This window comes from Ammodytes marinus, assembly GCF_949987685.1.
Source record: "Ammodytes marinus genome assembly, chromosome: 8".
Taxonomy (NCBI): domain Eukaryota; kingdom Metazoa; phylum Chordata; class Actinopteri; order Uranoscopiformes; family Ammodytidae; genus Ammodytes; species Ammodytes marinus.
The window spans coordinates 6,710,504-6,736,196 of NC_137212.1; the positions used below are offsets into that span (position 1 = coordinate 6,710,504).

Consider the following 25,693-nt stretch of genomic DNA (forward strand, 5'->3'; position numbering starts at 1 on the left):
ACAAACCCTCTCACTGCAGACACATTTGGTGCTATTGGATTAAGAGGAACAACAGCTTCACAGCTTGCGCTCAGTCAGTTTATTTTTATTTTTTCAAATAAAACAGAAAGGAAAAAAAAGCACCAGTGTAATCAACAACACAGACAGAACCAACAGTGTGAGGAAATACCAGTTCTTTCAGGATCAATCACAGGGATCATTGAAAGGAACTGAGGTGTTAATGTTGGAATAGTAGTCATTAAAAGTAAGAGCTCCTCAGGTCTCCATGGCAGTACTTTCAATATCACAAAATCATAAGAAATCACAAAAAAAAAACTATCAAGACAAAATGATTGTACCGAATGCTTATATCGTCAGAGGACTTTTCAAAAATTGTAACTGTAGGGTGAGAAATTAAGTTGACTTTATAGTCACATAGATGGCCATTCAGTTTTATGAAATACACAATGGTAGGTTAGTGATTTTAAAATAATGTCTGGTAATGAAATATACTCAGCACCAACTGTAAAACTAAATGTATTTCCAATACAAGTTTAAAAGCAACAGTGACGCTGATGTTTAATACAGTTCTTGAAAAGTGTATTACAAACGGGGTCCCAATTGCTAAATTTAATCAAACCCATCCAGAATTTAATCAGTTCAAATGTTGCATGTCAACAGTATTAACCAAAGTTCAGATGTCTGTGTTAGTTATGTCATTCCTAAACTTGCAGTGCAATGTTGTTAAGATTGGCAACACAAATGTTTCAATGGCAACAAAAAACTATTCAAACAGATCCATCTGGTTGCGTTGGTCCACTACTCTGTTTGTGTGAGTGGTTTTCTTAAAGGGTTGTAAACATTGAACAGCAAGCAAGGGTTGGTCACGACTCACCACACAAGCAATAGTTGCTCTGCAGGTAGAAAATTGGGGGCTCAACATGGCACATTTTTCTCAGAGTTAATACGATTTGTTATTAATTAGAATTTACTAGTTTTTAACAATTTTTTTAAAGAAGCAAATACTTCAAAAACAAACCTGTGCTTTTGCCTTGAATTGAGATTGTTATACAACACTTCAAAATAAGAACAATTCCAATGTTACATCTTCATCCTGATAGTGACTAAAACTGATTATGATTTATGTCAACTGAATGTTTCACACACTATTTACGAGCTTTAACTTAATTAAGTGATTGAAGTTAATGGGGGGGACATCTACGTCAAAATTATGGTTTTCTTAGCAACAACAAACTTGCCTACTCTCTCTTCCAAGTACAAATATAGTTTCGCTAAACCTCGGGGATAGTCGATGGTCAGATAAACCATGTACTGTGTCAGACCCCCTGGTTAGCTGTTGCTCAGATGTTGGCCTTCTTGTTGATGAGCACACTGCAGCAGGTGAGGGCTCCATCCAACTTGACCTTCTCCCCGTTGGAGAGGGGGATCAGCATGTGGTCCTTCAGCTTCTCAAACACCTGCAGGACACAGACACAGACAAGGCCGTCAGTGGAATATACAACTGTCCTGCTTTTTTTTACGGTTTTTAATTTAGTGTGTGTTGCTATTAGTGTACATTTGCTTAACATCGACAAATCGTCACAATGTTCAGCCAGATATCGTTTTCAAACCCTGTTTTAGTGCTATGATATACTTTTATATCATAGCATTATGTATATATATATACAGTATAAATATGCTATATACTGTATATATGCCCTTCTGCATTTAAAAAAAAATCAAACACAAAATAGATATCTTCATGCACTCCAGCCAGCACGACAACAAGCTGCTAATAAAAGGCTGAAGTAACAGCTCAACTCACAGTAGTTAAACTGAAATGGAGAAGTTATGCAACACTTAAAAAGTTTATTTACTCTACTTGTCAACTTTTAAATGTTCTGTGATATTAAAAGCCCTGCAGAGAGGAAAAAAAAATGTGAGGTAGGACAACAAGCATTTATAAAGACTTCCTGGTCTCCCGGCAAAATGTATAAAAAAGGACGGGAGTGAGAACTATTACGACATTCTCCAAAGACCCTCGTAAAGTAGTGTGTCACCCCGTGGACATATTCCAGAAGAAAACCAGTGTTTTCCGACCAGTCTTCCAACCAGGATATTTTTCTCTTTAAACTTTCACTTCAACCCTGCTGTGATTCTCAGCGAGGCCTTTTGCTGCACAGCTAGCGGCGACCAACTAAACACATTCTTATCTCATGATGACATATGGCTGACGTTGCCTCTGGTCATCCAAATGCTTTAAGCTATCAAGACTTGTATTTGAATCAATAGCTTTTGACTATTTTCTACTCTATTTTCTGTAATGCTGCAGTGCAGTTTAGGACCCTCCTTACTTAATTAAACAATGGCACTGCACAACCATACTCTTCTCTAACACCAATATAACCCTACAATTTCCAGCTTTTTCACATGTATTTGTTGACTAAACTAAAGTATTGGATACATTTTTAGACCTAGATTACCCAGGTCATCCTGAGGGAAACATGAATGTGTGTACCAAATGTAATAGTAATCCATCTACCAGTTGCGGACACGTTTCACTACAAACAATAAAAATATCAACTTGGTGGCGATGCCAGAGGGAAAGTTGGGGGTTCACCAAAGTCAGAAAAAGAATCATCCTTAGGGGAGCATGAGCGAATGTCTGGAAATCTAACCTTTCCTTGTTGAGATATACTTATTTATATATCAAGTGACACTGCAATACAATAAACTTCTGTTTAGACCACTTGATCGGGATGAGGGTCAACTCAGGGAAAGGTTTTGCTTTTGTACATCTCCCCCCCCCCCCCCCAAACAACACCAGTAAATCCCTTGCCTTTTATAGCACCTTTTGCCTCCAAAATGTCTCTTGTCTTGTCTCTTTTTTTTTACATTTCCAGCAGAGTTCTCATTACTGCGGTTGAGATTTATACGTTGTGCTTGGGAGGGTGGCATGGTCCCACACAGTAGGGGCTGCTGTTTTTCACTGGGCCTTTTGTCTGCTCACTTTCTTTATCTACCAAACCGAAGCCCTCTAGAGCCCGGCGCCCACAGCTAACCCATTAAAGATGCCTCCGTCTCCACCCCCTCCGACCCCACCAATCCTCTCTCATGACCCCCCCCTGCCTTTTGTTAACGAGGAACTCTTATGTAACTTCATAAGCAAACTAAAAATAGGCCCCGGAGATTAAGACAGGCAATGTTAAGAGTTAGAAAGTAGGAGAAGGCTTACAGAGTGTGTGTTTGTTTTTACTTGTACAACTATTTTTGTGAGAACCAATTTGAGGTTAAGATGTTAGAAGTGAGGACATTTTTGGAAAGTGAGGACATTTTGCTCGGTCCTCTATTTGGGAGAGGCCTTTGAAGGGATGTTTGAACGCTAGGTTTAAGGGTTTAAGATTGAATAAGGTTTAGGTTAGGGGTTAGTGTAAGGGTTTGGGTTAGCAATTAGTTGTCATGGTTATGGTTGGGGTAAAGGGCATTATGTCAATGAATGTCCTCACACGTATGGCCTGACAAACGTGTGTGTGTGTGAGTGTGTGTGAGTGTGTGTGTGTGTGTGTGTGTGTGTGTGTGTGTGTGTGTGTTTGTGTGCTAAGAAATCTCTACATCTCATTGGAGTAACAAGTTCCCTAGGGAAAGACGTACTAACTGTAGATTGTACTGTACAACAAGGCATGATAGTCGGCTCTGATTAAACTATCCCTGCGGTCCTACTGCTTCAGTTAGGTCCTGCGCTATTTATACTTTTCCCTTTTTTCTTTAAGCTACAATTTCTTAAACACAGGGCTCGGGCCAAAAATGGTTTTCTGGCCAAGTTCTGGTGGGTTTGGACATTATAAAGGAAACTGGATCATGGAACAAACATGCATTTCTGAAATATTGCTCCAAATGGTCCGTGAAAAGGTGCCACCAAAAGCAGGAAGCACGCTTCACACAAACGGGGTTTTATTATGCTCCAGTTGAATTCCCTCAGTCAATCTTCCTGGAATAAACGGAGCCGTCGCCATGGATGTAGGTCCAAAGACGCATCATTTTGTGAATTCTTTCTCCTAAAAATAGCTGGCGGAGGTTGGCGGCCTAACCACAGAGTACATTTTGAGGCCTGCGAGCATGTCTCTGTAGATTGTAGAGTGTAGAGTGTTGAGTTTCAATCCTGTGAGAATCCCATTTGACTGGTTGTGATGTGGGATGACCCCAAACTAAGCATGTCAATAACTCAGCTACGGCTCAGCCTTTCCAAAACCAAACAGACATAAGTGGGACAATAACACGTCATTCAAGGCAAGCTACTGTGGAAAACAATATGCAACGTGTTTTGAGTGAAAGGCACGTGTTGACGTTTGCAAGTAGGTCAGTGTGTCTGAAAGGAATTTTTTATAAAGTTCACGGTTATAGGCTTCCACGTGATAGTGTTTGCTGGGAGACACTGTTGGAGATGAGTTCGGCAGCCAGGTACATTGTGCCAGCATACTGCACATTCAACTCAAAACACATGCTATGAGGATAGTTCTTACGAGGGCACACAGGGCAACTCCTCAGTATTTCTTTGTGTCTCCCTTGTCGGTTGCTGACATAGTGTCAACTTGTCAACCATACAGGAAGTGCAACATATTATTTTATCTGGGACTAAGCCATTTTCCTTTTATCTGGATTGGTGCGTTATGGATGTATTTCGGCCACTTAGGGGCCCCGAAACAAGCTGTAAACAATGCACTTACATTATATTACCTTATTAAATTTGTTTGGCGAACACCTCAACAAACAGTGGCTTATTTACAAATCCTGCAGACACGCAGAGACCTTAGTGTTCTATTAGCACACATTTGTGTTGAGGAAGTGCGTCAGTTTGCTCATTGACACTAATGAAAGCAGAGAGACTGAACAAAAAGTGAAATTGCGTGACGCAAATCCCAAACAATGAGCTGAAAGATTGTACTTATTGATAAAACTACACCATTCAAACAAGTCTCTGTTCTAAGAATATGTTTTCCTATAACTGCAAACCTCTCTGGCTCCTAATCTGTGGTCTGAGTCTCGTCAACAAAAGGTCACATCACATAAATCTGCAGGTTCCTTTTGTACAAACACACAATGCAGGCTCGGCTGAAAGTGGTCTGTGTAAAACGACCGCATAGATTGTGCAGGGTTTCCCTTCTCCGGCCACTTGTTTATCTCAGAGGTTTGGGCAGGAAGGAGAGCGACAAAGGCAAAGTGCTCTTTAAAGTCAGGCCACCAAACCAGTTCGGCTGTCCTGGCGGTCTTTCTCCCTCCCAGAGATGTGACCTCAGGATTGTAAATGAATGTGTGAGGCATGAGACAAAGTTTGCAGTGTGTGCGGATGTGAAAAAGAGCCCAAACGTTACCGTGGCACTTTCCGGCCACTCCTCGGAGGTGCAGTGCAGCAGCACGTGGCCCTTGTTGGGCAGGTTCATGTAGACGCAGTTGGCGGCGAGGTCGTCGGCCACCGTCAGTTTGTCGTAGCGATGGTCACTCATTTGCTGCATGGTCTACAAACACAGATACAAAGAAAACAGACATTAAAGGTGGTGTCAGCGATTCTGGAGAACGTTTGTTGTACAAATCCTTTTTCATCAAAATCAGTGAATATCTACTCCTGATCCGCTACCTGCACATACTGTATGTGCACAAAAAAAATGGTGTTAATAAAAAGCCTAGGCTCTGTAAACTGGTATGTACCAGATTTGTTTTCGGCGCACACAGTATGAACAGGTGGCGGATCATGTGCAGATATTCACTGATTTCGACGAAAGACATTTTGGCAACAAGCTTTCTCCAGAAGTGCCTTTGAAGAGACATTTTAAACAAACAAACCACAACTCGTGGATGGCCACGTGACTTTCAGTAAGAGAGAGCAAACAGTTATTCAGACTATCACACACGTTTGGGTCAGAATCAAGGCCACAAGAATACCTAATGCAGAACCGCATCATTCGCCTGGCCAAACCACTGTGAGGGGCCTGGGGGGCCTTAATGGAGAACGCAGCAGCAGACAGACATTCTTCCTCAGCAGATGTCATGTTATTTATGAAATCTGAAGGAGTTTGAAGGTGGGACTACTGACGAAAGGCTGAGAAGACGCCCATGTTGCCAAGTGGAAGTCGGGAGGGTGAGGATGTTATGGCCAGCGGAGAGGCAGGTGCCTCTTAATGTTTATGAGCAGAACATCTGCGGGCGGATACCTCAGAGACCAGAAGGGCTGGGGGAAGTTGGACGCAAGTTTAAAACAAAATTCAAAGAGGTATTTAGAGTATTGAGATTTTCACCAGATATAGACCACAGTTTTTTTTTTCTTTTTTTTTTTTTGCATTTTTTTATACTGCTGCTCTTTCTATCAGCATCTTGTATATTCATTAATGGGCAGGATGAGTATGTCATTTGCTTATGATTATCAATCAAAACAGGTGCCTGAAAGGTGGAGTCAGCAATTCTGGACAATGCCTGTTACGCAATATTTCCAGTGAATATTTCCTAACAATCATGTACATATTGTGTGCACTGAAAAGAAATCCGGTTTGTAATACACAGCCTTGGCTCTATACACTGGTATGTAAACAACAAGTGGGTATGTAAACAAGAGGTGCTCCGGAACCGCTGACTCCACCCTTAAGGCCAAATTTGAGTTGGAAAAAGAAATGTATAGTCCATAGATGCCAAGAAATACCAATGACGGAACTACATTGCAACCAAAACGTTTGACGTCGGCTTGACGCATGCAAGCTTAAGTTTGGACGAGCGGCTGTGAATGAATGTGATGACACAACAACAAATGTGGGAGGAAAATATTCTCTGTGCGAGCACAGTTGAGCCTTGTTGCTAAAGATGTTTTCATTTCACTTCCCACTGACTGAGTTTTGCTGCAGGGAGGCCTGGGGCGTTCACTGAGAAAGACCATTTTCCTCTGTGTGCATTAAGTGCAAATCTGACCTAATAAATTGAACACACTCCTTGTAAGCCTGGAAAAAATAGTTATTGTCATGTAAATGTATATTTGCCAACTTATCCGACCCCACTCGCAAATGTTCTGTTAGGGCTTTCCTTGGAAAATCTGTTCGGCACACAGGAAGTGACACGTTTTATGTCTTTGGCAGCTGCAGCAGCAACAGTGCTTGGTTGGAATCCATGGTTGGAATAAACAGAAGAACAATTGTGCGGTTAGTATGAGCACTACTGTAAGTCCAATCATTACATTTAAAAAACCCAAGGCAAAAGTTCTCACAGGACCAGACTCATTGTTTAACCAACACCCCAATGAAAGTTTTGCACCAATTATGTTAAAAACAGAATAAAAAAAGGGATTGTGCAGTGAACTAGGCATGCAAACTCATAGATCCACTCATATTTCATGCAGCTAATAGCCATAATTAACTTTGTATCAAATATCCATAACTCATTTTTGATTTATAATCACTGTTTCAACAAGCCCTGCATATGACTGACCACGAAATATAAATCAAATTAACGTTATATGAGTTGACAGTGCATGGCTGCAGGGTGGAGTGGGTGTGTGTGCATATTATGTCTGTATGTGTGTCACCAGACACATTCCCAGGTCACTTGTGGGTGTGTTAGGCGATCACCGAAGCCCCAAATGAAAACAGCGTCCATGTGCGTGACCGCCGACTCTGTCTCTCACACACACAGGGATTAAGACTGGAAAAGGGGAGAATAAACGTTGACTCCGCCAAAGATCACAGTTGTTCCTACTGCTCTCTGTCTGTAAAACATGTCAGTTTCTCAATAAAAACAGGGAGGAAAAAAAGGGTGTTAGGAAAATGTGCAGAAGAATTATACAATATTGTGCGTAAAGGTTTGGTCCCATAAAATGCAATTAAGTCGTTAAAATAAAATAAAAACACCTGACTAATGGAACAGTTAGTTCTCTGTAAATGGCTGCAACAGGTCAATATTAGGACAGATTACTCATGTATTTTCAATATTAAAAGATGCTTTAATTTGTTGAAATCTTGGGCTCGAGGCAAGAAAGTACCAAGTGAAAGTTATCTACCTTATTTTTTCCAAACAGTCGTTTGTCGGCCTGACATCATTGATATGAGTCAGATTTGTGCATCTTCTTCCAAGTGTGTAAGAGCGTATCAAAAGATGGCGAACCAAGGCCTCTACATGGTCATCCTGGCCCTCTACCAGGCTTTAAGCTACAGCCAATCAGCACGCAGGCTTAGTTCTGGACAGTGGCCGAGGTCCGGTTAATACAGAGAATGGTAACTGGGCAGCAGAATGTGCTCAGTCAGAGCTGGCTTAAAACAAAATATTTACTGGAAGCTAATAAAAAATCCCCCCTGGGTGATGACGGTATCAACTAGCTAACACAAACACTGTCAATTTACTGGACCAGCTGCAGTCCACCATGGTCAGAAGTGTAATCTGAATTTTGGCTCCTGGTAGGATTATTTATATTGCTCATTGTAGTATTCCTTCCAAGGGAGCCTTTAAAAGTTATACAGTACTCTTTTTTTCACGGATGAACAACAACAGCATGTTCAAGACAAATCTTACTGGAGGGGGTCTCTTGTATAATACTGAGAAAAGAACAAAGGTCGCATTTTCTTAAACTTTTTTCTCATGCATAAAAAAGTAAACTGTACTGTAATCCATGATTTGGTATCAGCTGCTGCTGGCCGACAATGAAGCTGACTCAGGGAGTCAATTACATCATTGGCAAGGAAACCTAGAGCTCAAATGCCATATATGGACCTATTCCTCACGTTGTACTTTCCGGTCAGGCAGTCGACCATTTAAGACAGACTGAAATGTGTTAACAACTGCTGAATAGATTTCCCCCTCAGGAAGAATCTTGAAAACTGTTCCTCTAGTTCTCTAGTTACTAATACTTTGGTTAATAACCGAATACCTACAAAGCTAACAACATTCCCGCCAGCCTAAGATGAAGCCTATAGGTTTTAGTGCTAATACGCAAATGCTAACATGCTGAAATTAAATGGTGAGTTTGGTATTAAACCTGGTAAACGTCACCGTGTTAGCATTGTCATTGTGTGCGTGTAAGCATGCTGATGTTAGCTCAAAGCACAACTGTGCTTGCTGCCATTAACATGGCTGCAGTCGTGTTTGATTATCGTCACAGAACTTGCATCCAAGGCAAAGAAATGTAATGGACAGAAGCTATTTTTTTCCTGATATTGAACATAGCAAATAATCCATTTGCTTGTCATCACATCAAAGTTAAAGGTGGATTCAGAGATTCTGGAGAAAGAAACACACTTTTTGTAAAGGCTCTTTAAACTGGTATGTAACAAAGGGGGCCTACTGTAGCTAGCAACATACCTGTTAAAAGAGTTGATTATGTTCATATTTTGGTAAGTTTCCTTTGTATATAACTATGCTTGTGATCAGTATTAGGTTGTCATCATCAATACAACCTTCACCGTGTTGTCACCTCACTATCTATTAAAACTCAAGCTTGCCAACATCCTTGAATATCAAACCCTGACCAGTCGAGCGTAATGACCTCATGAATCAAACAGGGCTGAGTAGCATGGTGACTGGTGAGCTGGAGCGTGCTTGCCCAGGGAGTCCGCTACAGGGAGGGGATAGTGTGTGTGTGTGTGTGTGTGTGTGTGTGTGTGTGTGTGTGTGTGTGTGTGTGTGTGTGTGTGTGTGTGTGTGTGTGTGTGTGTGTGTGTGAGGCAAGAGGGAGTGGGTGCAGGCAGCAGCAACAGCCCTTCTGACAAAGGCAGTATTTCGGGATGATGACTTCATAAGCAAAGGCCTCGCAGTGACAGCGGCAGCAGATGGATGATGAAATCCATCCGGTCAAAACTTATCCTCATCCTTGGGAGGGCTAAAAACACAGACCGGAGGCTATACACCAGGCCTTACGCATACAAACACTATGACCACTGAGACCTACTGTGAAAGAAATATACCAAATCAAGCCAGAACCACACTGCAAAACAGACTAAAATAGCCTTTGTTAACCAGATGTCAGTGGGATACACACACACACACACACACACACACACACACACACACACACACACACACACACACACACACACATAGGACTTTTACTCCAAATCTATACTGCCAAAAGGTCCAGTTCTACTTCCTTTCAGTGAATATCCCATATCAGCAAAATCTGGCTCCCTAAAGACAAACTAAATTAGTCGGGCTCCGACATTAATTTGTACAAAAGTGTCTTTGTCCAAGTGAACACTCACAAGGGGCCTCGTTGCCATAAGAGTGGCATTCAAGTCCAAAACAAGCACTTTGAAATTCATTAGAAAACCAAGCATTCACGAGATCTCACTCTCGCCACAAAGAGAACATTACCTAATTACAAATCCAGGGGTCGTTAAAAGTCCTTTAAAATAAGATCTAATTGCTGCGAGGGAGGGTGACGTGAGCCGTAATTAGAAAAAGCAAGCACTTTGTCATTAAGTCTCGCTAACGGCCACTCCTCGCTCCAGTAGCAAATTACTGGGGTGATCAGGCATGCAGGAATCTTAATGAGTTGAGTGTTTTATGCATTCTCCAGTTTCTTTTAGTACACTTCAGCGTATGCAAACTGTGCTCACAGAACCAACACGTCTGACCTCGCGCTGCTCTCAAGAAGTACTTTGCTTCATTAGGATGTGTTGTCAGATGGTCTGTTTTTAATTGGCCCCTGAGATACATTGACTTTAACTTGACTTAAAGTAACCTTGTGTAGGTTTGAGGCCAGTAGGGGGAGATATCACACTAGGAGGCACGTGCAAAAAGCCCTGCCAAAGAGGATTCTGTCAAGGCCACGGGTGTACTGAACGTGCAATGCATGTGTGTAAAAGCATTCATACCTATGTAATGAAATGTATAGCATGTGTGTCTATGCTAAGACAGTCCATATTTCACTGTATACTTTGGCAGTGTGGGCCGTCAAAACAGCTAACAGTCTCACGTGTTGATGTTTGGGAATTTTTTAAGGATAATTCCAACAGAGGGATGGGCTGAGATTTATCACTCACTCTGGGAAAAGGACCAATATGTCTCTGTCAGGGTGTACACACTGCTTCTGCCTCGTGTCGAGTCATTCCGCACGCCCCTGGGTCAAATATTTTTATGGGCAATTTTTTTTTTTGCGATGGAGCCCAATCGATTCAGAAGCCTTTTTTAAAAGAAATGCAATAATACGCCCAAGCTGTTAAATGAAGGTACAATACCTTTGTAATTGAAGCAGGAGCGCGGGTGCCAGGGGCAATCCCCTCAGATTATAGCTGAGAATAAAAATTAATGAGGAAGGATTAAGGTGACAGGTGGTTTCAATGTGCTTGCGAGTAGGAAGAAGAAATCAGGCCGTAAGTAAAGGGAGTCTGCTCTGAATCAACACGTGTGATGTCCTGTCTTGTAGTGTTATTCCTGCCGAATACTTTGCAGAACAGGAAGAAAAAAAACTGTTCATACCAACAGTATCGGGCCAAGAGTCAAACCAGGATTTAAAAAAAAAAGTCAGCTACGTCAATTTGCATTAAAGTTTTTGAAAACAACGCCACCACATTGATTCGTTGGTTTCCATGACTATAGCTGAGGGAAGCATAGCAATGGGATGACGCTTGCACCGCTACACATACAACACACACACACACATACACACACACACACACAAACTCCATACTTTGAGGGCCTTCTGCGCTGGTTCGCTGGAGCCAATGACAATGAGGCCTGGTCCGCCCATACTGCAGAAGCTCTTCAGGTGCAGCCCATGCTCCACGGGCACGGTCGACACGGCATAGTCCTGAAAAAAAAAAACACACGAGGCAAAGCAAAAGAAGTGAATAAAATGACCTTCATACAGATGGGAAAAGTTTCCGGTAATAGAAAATTATTTCAATAAATTGGACCTCTCTCTCCGGGGTCAAACTATTAAGCGGGAATCACTATGAATAGGAATCTACTGAATTCACAAAAAAGAGAAAACCTTTATCTACAGCGCCAATGTCTAAACCCAACATATAAACTGTGGTAAAATCATCATCGAAATCAAGGTAATGCTTCCTCAATGAATTAAGTGTGGGTGAACAAAATTTAAAAAAAAAAAACATTTTCATGTGGTTTAAATATAATCTTTGGATAAGATTGTAAAGGTGGGATACATCTGTGTAACTATTTCAGGACAACAACAAAATACAATACTACAGCTCCAGTCACTGTAAGATAAATGATGTTATAAATAGTAAAGAACAGTGTAGTGGCCATTGAATGTAGGTAGGTTTGGCAGCAGTACCATAACACATGGTCTAAAGTGGCCTTTAAAATGAAGTAGTGGGCAGATGTGGGGCGAAACAGCAGGAGTGTCTGGGAGATGATGTGAGTGAAGCCAAGGCTCATGGGTACACTTGTAGGAGCCTGATTGGCTGCAAACTGGACCCAATAACAACAGGAAATCCATAACTGACTTCAATACTAATTTTAGTAAGCCTGGAGTCCATAAGTGCCGAATAATAGCTTAGCATATCCCATAGAAACAACATTATTTTAGCACTGAGTTTGTTTTGGTTTTGATTTACTGGCCTGGAAGAACTTCCCAATTCGAGGTTGATTGATTGAACACTTGATACATGGACATTACTGAAAGCCTTCTGAGGATTGTAAATGCTTGGGTCCTACAGAGATGTGTTAACCTTGAGGTCATACCGTAGCTGTAAGTTGAATTAGGATATGAGATTTATTTTCCAGGACCTTTCCTTCCTGAATATACATTTATATGACCGTATACATTTTGGTTTGTGCCCAAGAAAAATAACTTCTGATCGACATCCATGTGTTTTCTTAGTTACATAATATGTATCGAATGGGTTTTTAGCTCTTCACAAAACCCCTATCAAGATGTCTGTACATTTTTCCATAGACACTCTATTGTGACATTTTCCATTAATGAATCTGTTAACACTTTTCAGGGCACTATATGTACTGCACGGTTAGCTCATTTAAAGTGCTATGATTCACTGAAGTAGCTTTTGTGACATAATAACAGTCAAGCACTTGGCGATTCATCATGCGAAAAACTTTGCAATTACCCCACACTTAATGTTTTCCCAAACACTTTCCTTGGCACTTGTTCACACGATTCAAAAGGACAACTGGGAATTATGTAATCTGGACATTCTTCATTCCTTATCCACAAACAGGAAGTTATGTTAGAGTGTAAAATTAGAAATACAAGTCATACTTTTTTCCCATTATCACGATAAATCCTTCAGGGAGAGACAAGAGTTGCTTTCGATCTGCATTACCATGGTGATCTGCTGGGATGTTATAGTTACATATAAGGTATTAACACCTCTTAGCTGTAGAAGAAAGAAAGTAGTTTGGCCACCATATTACTTCTTCCCAAACAACTCCATTCAGTCACAACAGCACCAACTATTCTGACCTCTGCAATGACCATAAAGGAAACGAGCTTTGACATCTGTGTGCAGTTGTCGAGTGCTAAACAAACCTGGCAACAAACCGATCGCTAATTTGATAATGAAAGGAAAAAACAACAGCGATAGGACGACATCAATCTGATACAAAACGGAAAAAACAATAATGGACGCTCAAGTGATTTTTCCAAGTGTCATTTGCCAGAGACGCATCATTAAGTCCTGTCTTATCAAAGAAAACAGAAAAACACAGAGGAATCCATAATGAGGAATTCAAATCAGATACAGATGTGATGGATGGAAGCAGCAAAGGCCTTTTAGGTAAACCGTAATGTGCTGAACTCTCGGTGCCATGACCCACCTGTGAACTTTGTGAGTCAGCCGGCTGTTCTCTTTTTGTTTTGGTCTCTCAGAGCAAATCCCAAAAAGCAACACACAACAAAGTCTGCAGTAGAAAAACTGTTTCACAGTTGCACTAAAAGTAAACAGGATGGATAGATTCAGTCTGTGTTTGTGACCTACACCGTGACCCTGTTTGCGGGCTGCAATCCTAAATCCTCCAAAGTTTGCCTGAATCTGTTGTTTCAGTGTTTGGGTTATTTTGTGGAATATTTCCTTTGGATGTGTGTGTGTGTGTGTGTGTGTGTGTCATAGGCCGGGTGGTGATTGTTGAGGCTACAGTCCACGGAAATTAGTCAGACGGTATTAGGAAAATGTGGTGAAAGCACTTAAAAAAAAAAAATCATCAACATCAGCAAGGTTTTGGAAAGGGACTCTACACTTAAACTATGGAACTTTCAGAAATTCCTTATCAATAGCGTCACCAATGGCGGTAAAGTGGGAAAAATGTGTACTACGTGCTTTTATGCAATGGAGAAAGTCGGGGAAAGTCTAATTTTTCAAGTGCCATTGCAACCAATTCACCCATATGCAATATATTAGGTCAATTGTTTCTTACATGTTACATAGTGGACCTCAAATGTTGCCTTTTACTTTCAGGATAATGTTGGCGATCAACTTTTTTAATTTATTGCTAACAATAAGAAAACCAACAATGTGTGAGTTCATCTCTCACTACTTTCTGAGTTCCCTCGGCTCCAAACCCATATGTACTTTCATTATCATTATGTACATTCATAATAAAATAATTTTCCAGAATAGCTGGGCACTGTAGTTTTCGTATTAGTATTTAGTATTCTCGGAGTGACTAAGCAGGACACTGTACATGCATGTACATTGCGGGAGCAGTTAAACTACTTTGTTCTTGTTCATCGTAATGTAATAACCCATTGTGACACGGTGGGGTCACCAATGTATTTTTTATTGTTTATGAAAAACAATGGAAGCTTTTGGTACAGAGGAATACTCTTCCTCTGGCTCTGAAAACACAGGCAATACATCGTCAGTTGGTTCTTTCATGGGATTTGTTGGCTTATTAAGAAAAAAATCAAATATCATAAGAATTGCCCTTTAAACCACGCTTAATCTGACAGTCCTTTAACTATGTTTGTCCAATTACAAGGATCATTCTTAGGTTGTAAAGATACATTTAAAAAATACTTGTTTCTCCTCCCAAAATCCACCATTTTAAAATCAGTGTCATCAACTGCTTCTTTAATCACTGTGTACAGAGGTGCCAGAGGTTTGCGTCAATAGCTGATTAGAAAAGCCTCAGAGCCAGCTGAGGCCTGAACCCGCGCACCAACAAACCAAGTGCCATTGGGACTCTTTACAGCTGCTCATTAATCTGTCAGTTCTACGCTTCAGTGGTGCTAAATAACAACAGTAGAAAATATATTTTTGAGTTGCAATCTGCGCAAGTATATATCATTTTGGTTACCATCATTTGTATGCCAATAGGTTAACCTTTTACTTTAACTATGCAGACAATTTATGTTTCCCCACAAAGGGCAACAATTAGAGTTGATGTATTAAATACACAATGTTTTGAAAGCTGGCTTCAACCTTTGAATATGAAATGAACTCAACAGACAAGGAGCTTTTTGTTAATTAACTATCTTACTTTTCCCTTTCTCGTCATACAATTGTCTATATATACAGCCAATAAGATTTGTAAATGGCTTTCCATATTTCTTAGCAACAGTTCATGTTTTTATGTAATATACAGTATATAGTCCCACAAAGACAGCGTGGCCTTGAAACTGAATGGAAACTGGACATCCACAGCCAGCACAGTAACGAGAATACAGTGAAGGATGGATGGATTTTTTCCCCCCGGTGAAAGTTTTTTTTGGGGACTTGTTTCTAAGTCGCGTCAAGGGTCTAAGGGCAGATGGGTGTCATAGTGTTTACAGACTGTGAAGCTGAGGCAAATGGCTATTTGTGATATTGGGGTCTATAAATACAACTGATTCAATTTGATATGATATGGCATATTGTAATAGACATAAATGGTGGTTGGAGTGAGGCAGAGATGGATGGAGTAAATAATGGAATTAGAGAGACGGGGGGAGATAAATGAATGAAAAAAGCAAGACAATTGGAGTGATGATGGTGTTATCTCCATGGTCTAAAGCGTTCATGATTGATTACATATTTATCTCTTCCTTTCTTGTTTACGAAGAGACTGAGGAAAAAAGGCACAAAGGTGGCTGTCTATTAAAAAGAAAAGGATATTTCAGTCAAAACATGACTTTATGCTCATACAGTAAAGTGCCCACCAGCTCAGAGATTCAATATATTTCTTTGTTTTCATAACGATTAACAAAGTTTGCATGGATTAGATTCACCAGTTTGCCAAAAACATGACTCCAAATAAATGCTAATGTTGCGCTGTATGACAAGGTAACTGTTGATTAGCACAACTGCTATATGTCAGCTTGCTTTTGGGCATTTCTCAACGTTCATTTGTTTAGTAAGTGACAGAGGGACAGTAGGATGCATCGCAATGTGCTACTGTATTATACAGTATGTGACTATGTAAGATTAATAATGGTTAAAGAACGATGATGAAGCAAAGTAAAGTTTGATTAAGAACTGTTCGGGAAACAAAGGTTCCGGTCTCACCTTGAAGGCATCTGCTAGGATCTCAGCTCCTCTTTGATTGGTCCGCTTGGAAAGGCCCACAAAGAACTCTCGACCTAAATGGAAAAAAATAAAATACAGATACACAAGATAAAGAGGCCATACAAAAGCACAAAACAATTACCTATGAGGAATTGAAAAGGCAGAAAGAGGGGATATAGAAATAAATACAATATCTTCAATGGAACACAGACATGACATCTAAAAAGTTCTGACATCTGTAAAGTCTACTGTGATGAACACCAGCAAAACACCTAGGCCGTGAAGCAAAAGTGGCTCCACACTGCAATCACCACAGTGTGTACTTTATGTATGCCTGTGAGAAAAGGCCAACTGTTGTCAGTTTGGTGGGGCACAAACAGACAAACAGAGCCCTGAATGCCTGGCGAAAAGCTGCAAGCAGCACACTGAGCTCGGGGATGGGCTCCTAATGTAGCTGCTGAGCCTTTTACAAAATGAGCCGTTAGCCGGGGCCCTGCCAACAGGAAATGTTTCTAGCCCTGCCATGTGAAACCCATTTCAGCTGGAAGGAACGAGAGCACAAAGACAGTGTCTAGAAACCCAATTAAGTGTGCTAGGCTTTTTTCCTGCAGAAGAAAAACAGTGACCCACATTTTGACTCACCACACGACTGCAACAGAATGTACAGAAGATCTAATAAAGACCACCGTGCTGTTGATTATCTGCCCCTCATCAATTTTATGACCTCATGCCAGGAGGAGAAGACGAGGCCCATGGTGAGAGCTTGGAGTTCTGCTGATCCGATTTGACAACAGTAGTATGGTGTACAACGTATTTTGCTCCAAATTATTTCTGGAGGTAAATTCTGCTTAGTGCGCTAAGACACAAGGTCATCAAGGTTCAATCAATGTTTGTGTGGAAGATCCCAAAACAAGAGACATGTAGTTGCCGACACACAATGGTCTTCTCACTTGCTAAACTATGAGTTGCAGAGGATAATACACTGCTTTTTTAAAAATGTTGGTACACATAGTTTGTATATTGAGGTAATCCCGTACATTTCTGTAGAAGTTGTATCATGGAAGAAATCACACTTGTAGACAACAAGCTTGTACATCTACCATTGAGGACTCCAAGGTCATGTCGATAACGTTTTCTTCAGGTGTCTATTCATTTATTACATTAAAATAAAGTTGACGAGACAATTGTCCCTGCATTAACGCAGCATCACTTGAAACGTAGTAACAGACACGTTTTACTTCTTGAAAGGAGACGGGAGCACAGTAATGTTGGTTGGAAAATCATTGAGTGATTTGCCTAACAGGAAGATTGTATTGGAAATATTCCATATGTGTGGAATGCCTAAGGCTGTTATTGGATTTGTATAACGATGTTTGAGGTGTTCAACATAGGGACCTGATGACATACCTGTAAAAAGCACATCTCCTCCATCCAGTGTTGCTTTCTCGTCAGTCATTTCCACAATGTTCAGATTCAAATCCATCAGAGCTTTTTTCATTATCTCCGTCTGGAATACAGGAACACAAACAGAAATATACTTAAAACATCTGCTGACATTAAACAACATACTGAACTGTGATGATGTACAGTAAGCCACAGGACCAAACAGTCCAATCACCAACATTCCCCATCTTCAGGAATACAACACTATGGTCCAGTTATAATCAAACATATGTAAACAACATGAGGGAAAATCAGTTTTGAGGATTTTCCCTGGATTTCGTTTAAAGGCCCAGCATTCCGTCGTATACTCTGGTCTTCCCTGAGATTGGGCGCAGTGAAACAAAACCTTTTCTCTCCAACAGGTTGCGATTACATAATGCTAATGAGCCGTGAAATGATGTCATTCATGAGGAAGTACGTTAAAAATTTTACGAGGCAGTGGCTGTGGAAAATAGGTACGCTGAAGGAAGGACCAACACAAACCGTAAAAAAAAAAAAGCCTCCATCCTGTCCTCATGTTTTTGGGTCATCTGTCTTTCATATATGTATAGGAAGGAAGTGTAAGGATGGCTGCCATGCCCGAAAAAACATTAGCATAAATTATGCAATGCATTTCCTCTATGGAAAATAAGGGGGGATGCCCACATTTCACCTGCGTATCCTCTCCGCTCCACTCTCAACCTGAGGTATTTTTTTTTTATTGTTGGCTGAACTTGGGCTGGTCTGCTCTCCTGTCTGACCGCCCACTGTGATTTTACTGTCCTGTTTTTGGGGTTCCTGCGGGAGTAGTTTCCAAGGCCAGTCATGTTAGCGAGAGCATCAGTGTTTCCACAAGCCCCCTATCTCACTATGACCTCAGCCTGCTCACTGTGCTTTTTGGCCCGACACAATGCCTCTGCTTCTCTTCATTTTATGGAGGGGCCGAAACCATTATGTCATCCAGGTAGACTGCCATGTGCACTTCCCAGATAACACAACGGAGGGCTGCGTACGCACACAAGTACAGAAAAAATGGCCTCCCCCTACCCTCACACATAGGTATTTATGCACAATTACATAAAGAGGGGTATTATACAATTAGCTGCCAGTTTAGTTGGTATAATTTGCTAAAATTAGCGCAGTCTAATATAACAGCCATGCAATTAATGCTAATTCAAACTGTATGGTCATTAAGAGGCTGCAGTTTTTGGTGACGTTAAATTGTATTTCCTTGCACTATATAAGGCCAGGAAGTTTATACATGTTTTCAATCTCACAACCTACATTCAGGCACTGCTCTATTGTTGTACCTTTCTTGTTTTTATTTCTCATTTTGCAAGGTTTCATTTCTATCTATCTATCTATCTATCTATCTATCTATCTATCTATCTATCTATCTATCTATCTATCTATCTATCTATCTATCTATCTATCTATCTATCTATCTATCTATCTATCTATCTATCCATCCATCCATCCATCCATCCATCCATCCATCCATCCATCCATCCATCCATCCATCCATCCATCCATCCATAATGACAGGTGTTTCTTTTATTTACATAAATCAACTCAACTGAACATCACAAACCTCACAAAAGGTATAATTTACGGCAATACTGTGTATCTTCAATAGCCACTCTCTTTTGACAGCTGTTTGCTTGGATGACTGTTTTTTTTTAATGGCCTTTTGACACAATAGCTCACAAACACAACAGCCTTTCTTCAATCAGTTCCCTTTGCTTTGCAAGTAAGGCAGTGTATTTTTGGAGAGCACATTTCTCTGCACGTTTCTTCTTCATTGCATCTGCATCAATAAACCAGCAAGAACACAGCGTCCTTCCAAGTAACTGGGTTCACAAATGTATTAGTGGGTTTCTTAAAAGCTTTGACAGCATCAGCGTGCAGCTTATTAAGTATAGGTAACAGTTAATCCCTCTCATTTTTTGCTCATGCAAAGCAAAGGGCACGCCAGGGCGCTCTCTCTGCTTTCCATTAGGAAAAGTTTGTAGGTATGTTGGGTGGCATACTAAAAGGTTGAGTCAGGAAGTAAACAACCCAAATGGTTTAGAGAGAACTTGTGCTTTTGATGTTTGTTCAAGTCATGTGTTATGTTGCGTGTCATTAGCAGGTCCCAGCAAAGCTGTTCCTTCTCCATCACCGTTTGGAGAGGAAACCTCAGTCAGTTCAAATATGGGATATAATAACCAGACCTGCAAACTCATAGGAGGTGAAAAAGGTGACAAACACCCGTCCCTTCGATTGGCTATTGTTAAATATCATTCACACAACCAGAGTTCTCCACTATTGCCTCCAATGTCCAGCTGGGTGAAAATAATAGCCAGCTGAGATCCTGACCCTCCTAGGGGGGTCCGGGGGTATGCCCCCCCGGGAGATTTTTTTTAAACTTTTTAAAGTGAAATGCATGAATCTGGTGCACTTTGAGAGGGAAATTAAGAGGCTAAATCTGAGGAATTTTGTGTGAACAAATAATTTGGAGACACTGGGTCGGATGAATTAGAAGCTTCTTGGATTTTCCATTAAAATGTTAATTTAAAATAAAATATTATGCAGGGTCCTCTGGGTTGGGCTTGGTGCTCTTTTTCTTTTATGGGACATATTTCTCTGTAATAGCCTATAATGAATACATTTAAATGCAGTGAGAGGAATGAAGCAGAAGAACTCTGTTGTCCAGCTATCTTTTTTTCCACAGACGAGGCTGAAATAGGTTATACAGTGCATGGGCATCTGAGCCCCATTTCCAAATGTTTTTAAATAAACTCAATACACACTGGACGTGAACGTGACGTGATCAGTTAAACTTGGATTACCTCCCAGATGAACTGATTAAATTATTGGACTATTAACTAGGCTATCTAGATCAAAACATTGTATTCATTTTTTTGTATGATATAATAATATGATGTTAATATCAAACACACAAACTAAAAAATAAAAATAAAAATAAATTTTGGGGGGGGGGGGGGCCTGTCGGTCGGCTCTGATTGTGAGCGCACTGCAGACACTAATTTCTGCAATGTGCGCTCATTAAACTGTCAGCTTCACTTAAGAGTCCTGTGTGGGTCAACAGTGCAGTGCAAACTATGCAGCATAAAGTTATAACATTCGTCTACGACCGTGATGTTAAATCACCTTCACACAAAGTCTCCGCCCCAGCAAAGCAGCGAGTCGATCTCTGTGACGGTGAAAATCACCGGGACCCGGGAGACCCAGTGAGCGAGTGAGACGCCGCTCAGAAAAAACTCTGTGGTTTTGATGGATGAAATCAGTCGGGGATATCCTGCCCGTTAACTTTGTCTACGGGAACGGCTTCCGCGATCTTTTTCTATGTCTCGAGTCTAACAGAGAGCCATGTCGGCAAACTGACAGCGCGACTAAATAAAGGGACAGTGAGCTGCGTCCCTCCGTATAGTTTCTGTTTCAGTAGGCTGTTACATTAACCTCTGAAGCATTGACAGTGTTTAATCAAAGCCTCTAATTTTTTATTATCAAAAGGGCTTTGATTGAGAATTTTAGCCAATTCTAAAGTCTGAACACACAGCGGCAGCAGTGATGCTTTACTGTGCCCGATCTTAACGCTGATTGGACAATACTCATGACGTCTACCAAAGATGTTTTATTGCCAAGATAACGATATTCCCTTGTCTCACACTACGGTAACTCGCCCACACAGTCCAGTCTGGGAAGCGCTGGCTGACTTCTCTGGCAGCTGCCGCTTTTTTTATAGGTCCATGGCCGCTACACCCCCCCCTCCCAAAAACAAAAACTCTTCGGATCTATACGATTCACGTGGGTCATATATTTTGATTCTAAACGGCGATTTTCGCCGAAAAGCGACGAGTTTGCAGGTATGAATAACAAAGATTATGTCTGCATATGATCCCATCAGCGAGGCCACCACAAAGCTGGAGATAAGATAACTTTCGTTTACTACCCTTCAGGGCTGCCACAACGAAGGTTCTTTGAGTCAAACCGTAGTTTTTTTGGTTGTTTGTTTTGTTTAGTTCACAAATATCTCCACTGGAGTGCATGTATTAAAAGCTCCATTTTCATTGATCTTATGTCCGTTTTCCACCATGTTTGTGTCGATGGGAGGCCACATATCTAACACCAATGCACTTTTCTGATTGACTTTAAGTATCACGATTGTCAAATCTCTGGCAGATCTGATACGACGAGTTATCATATTGAGTGTACAATAAAAAAAAAACATTTAGGGATAAACACCTTTAAAGATAAGTCCACACACATTATACACTGCTCTCACGCATCATAATCATCAGCCATTGCTTTTTCCTTTCTCTTTTTGTCTGTAGCACACGGGGGCCTCCACTATCACACTGGTCATCTGCAGGACTGCAATGAAGCAGCTCTGCAATGTACCTCATCTCTCTGGCATTTCCTCTGACATCATTGGAGGTGATGTGACCCATAGGGTGTGTTTACCCTACTCCCCATGTGAAACGTAATGGCTCCTATACATAGACAGCACCGTGATATCTGCTGGCTCTGCTGTACGCATGTAATAAAGAACATCAATTAGTCTGTCCACCCAGACCAACAAAATATGTAGCTCGAGTTTGGATGAGGGATTTAGTACAGATGGGATATTAGATGTGAACGAAGCAAAAAACTAATAAAAAATGCTTGTGTTCGAACAAGCTGAAGACAATTCTACACTATTACAATGTCATCACTTTTTAGTGGGGTTCCTTTCACTGAATTTACTGCACAATGAAGAAAAGATTGAGTGTAGTGATGTAATGGTCTTGTATATACAGTTTGTGAATGGTCAGGCATACAGACTACGCAAAGATTAATGGCAGTAACACTGCAATTTATCATTTGCTATAAATAAACACAGGCTGTTCCCAAAATCCTGCAAGTAAAACTATAATAATCACACCACTAAAATACTGACAAAGCAGACCTCATCTCATGACATCAATGTGTAGCTTCAAGAGCTATCTTACAACACAAAGTAAGATGTATGATGTGAAAGAGATAATTGTGTATTGTGTGGAATTGTCAGAAAAAAAAAGAGCCAGGACAGGATCATCCAGTACATTCTAACATCAGTCTCCAATGACCTTCACATCAGCACTTTTTCTTGCTTTGGCTTGATTACCATTTAAGTCAGGCCACCTGCGGCTAAGAGGGTGACACACTCCGCTGTGTCCTGGACTATATAAGTGTGAGTTGGCCCTGACCCATATATGGCTTCCTGATTTTGTAGTTGCACACTTGGAGCAGTTACTGAGAATAAAGTACACTTAGCAGCACCCAAGGCTATCTTTGGGCCCTGCGCCAACATAAAAAAATGGGACAAGTAAGCGTGGTCTGTGCTGGATTGTGCATTTGTATTTAAATGTCTTCATACTATAAATACCGAGAGAAATCATACATTTTTTTTTAAACTGAAAGGCTACATGTTGCCTCATTTCATCCACAATGATGCCCCTGTTGGTTTACCATTCGCAGACTGAGCTTGGTGTAATTGAACCAAATCTAGTTCATGCTGTTTAGCCAAATGTCCATCACACTTCCACCTGTCAACATTGTTCATGTTGTTTATAGCTCTTTTTGATGCTAACATTAGTGTGTTTTCCCGTAAACAGGGATTCTTCAAAGCAGATGATTAACCATATCCCTTTGCATAGTTGGCAGGGCCTTTTTAAGTGTTGTCATAAATCCACCAGAAGGTTAATTGAGGTTGTTAAAAAAAACCTTTGCGACCATTGCTATCTCAATCTCTTACGACATTCTACTCTTGTTTTATTCAGTTTCTAATTTTTCTCACACACATCCAACTCCAGGCAAGAACGCAAGAAAGAGTATTTCTCAAAATGTCAAAGTGATTCTTTTCCTGTTTCCTACGATATGTTTTGACAATATATGACTCTTGTTTGACGAATTACCCCGTGTTTAATAGCTCAGACTTTCCTCTCTGGCCCATTTTCTCTTCCTCTCCTTCACTGTCTTTTTTTTCTTTCTTTCTTTGTCTCTCACATTCCCTCTATTCTCTTTAGACCCCCATGGCATGGTCAAGAATCCTCCTACAGTGGCTTCTCACGCAGAATGGCCTATTATCTCTCACTGCGAGGGACACCCAATACCCCACCCGGCGTAGGTGCCAACTCACTTCTTTGCCAGCACCTCCTGCTCCCCCCATACACTCCTCTCTTCTTCTCTCCTCTCTACTCCTTCTCCCCTGAGTGCTTGCCCATGTTGCCTGTCCAGGCGACATGCTGTTAGCCAGCACCCTGCTTTGAATGAAAAAAGGCCTTTTAAAATTCATTAGGGCTCTGAGACCCAGTTGGTCTGCCCGCCACATTCCTGCCGTTCCAGCCGAGGACAGGGGAGACGGAGCAGAGAGAACAGCCTTTTATTTGGGGCTTCTTTATGGACCCCCGTCTCCCTTCTCTCTCCCCTGGTACCCGTGGATATCGCATTCTGCTAAACAGGGACCATCAGTCTGATAGAGCACTGTGCATTTGGAGAGGGAATAGAGTACACAACAATAGCATTCCTGAAGGTCATCCTAGCCTCCCCTACACCCGGCAACAGAGTCCCACGCTCCGACATAATGGGGATACGGCATTCCTCTGCGCCCTCACATGCAAGGACATTGACCCCTTTAAATGATAGTTATCATCCGCAGCTTGTGAATTAATAAAGTACATGACATCAGTGGCACATACTGCCAGACATGTTGAATGGAGAAGACAACAAAGAGGACTTCAGGCAGGGATTTTGTCACACATTACTGGTTTTCTTACTTCTAAGCTCTGATAAATGTGTCTGGTTTTCTTTTAAACTGTTTCAAAGCAGACAAAATAAGAAAATCCATGAGTGTATTTATTAGCCACCTGGGTGTAGGCAGCGCAAGCTGTTAACACCACATTGATATACTATCACTTTATTATGTTGATATTGGGAACATGTTGGGAAGTGGGGGACCATTTCAAATGAGATGTATCATACAATTGTTAATTTTTAATGCTTTTTGAATAACTGAATAAAAAAGGGGCATACTTTAGATAAACTCAATTGAATGGTATGTTTGGTAACATCAAAGCGCACAAAAAAGCAATCACAATGATTGTGTTTAAGACTCTATAATGATGTATAATGCTGCAGTTTATGACAACTTTATAATCCCTGGTCTAATACAACACGCTTTCCAGCTCGGGATATTTCAGGAGCTCTGTGGTCAGAACAATATTGACTGTCAGAGTGGTAACAATGGGAACATTTGACACGGTAAACAGATCTAAAACAAATGTGGATACATCACAGCCCTCAACACAAAACTAAATAAACAATCGGTCAAAAGTTGAAGTATTCTAATTGAAAGAGTTATGTTCAAAACTGAATAGGTTGTTTGTACTGACGTACGTGCAAAAGGTTGACAGTGAGTCTTGTGCGTCATAGCTAGGCTTTGGCTAGACGTGCAGGACACAAATGATCGCAATAGATAGCAGAGGCCTAATGCACAGGGAAGTACAAAGACCAGTAGAATACACAATGGGAATCATTTCTGCTTTTTCAAGGTAATCGACCAAGTGGAATTTCAAATAAATGCGCAAATCTCAATATCTAGCTATGCTACAACTAGGTGGATAAGGTTATCTGAACCTCTCAGATATGAAGTCTCTGACGACATAGAAGGAATGGAGAGATGATTCCCATTGTTTGCTAAGGAGAGTTTATGCGATTAAATGGCTCAATTATAGATTTTTCAGAAGTTTGGTACAGGCAGCAGTTTCGCTAAGTGCTCAAAGGCTTGAATAAATGGCAGCCATGAGGGAGAAAATCTACAAAAGCTGTAAAGGGTTTCT

The 25,693-nt window shown here is 40.9% G+C and overlaps 1 protein-coding gene across 2 annotated transcripts in view; it reads right to left on the bottom strand.

Annotated features, from left to right (window-relative positions):
* Positions 1-64: 64 nt before the first annotated feature.
* Positions 65-25,693, bottom strand: part of ddah1 (dimethylarginine dimethylaminohydrolase 1) — a 70,515-nt gene continuing 44,886 nt past the window's right edge. For both annotated transcript variants that reach the window (XM_080032275.1, XM_080032274.1), the window contains exons 2-6: positions 17,817-17,916; positions 16,410-16,483; positions 11,633-11,752; positions 5,349-5,492; positions 65-1,457 (exon numbers count right to left, since the gene is read on the bottom strand). In XM_080032275.1, the coding sequence (XP_079888401.1) occupies positions 1,341-1,457; positions 5,349-5,492; positions 11,633-11,752; positions 16,410-16,483; positions 17,817-17,907 (546 nt within the window). In that variant the 5' untranslated portion in view covers positions 17,908-17,916 and the 3' untranslated portion in view covers positions 65-1,340. The remainder of the gene's footprint in view (positions 1,458-5,348; positions 5,493-11,632; positions 11,753-16,409; positions 16,484-17,816; positions 17,917-25,693) is intronic.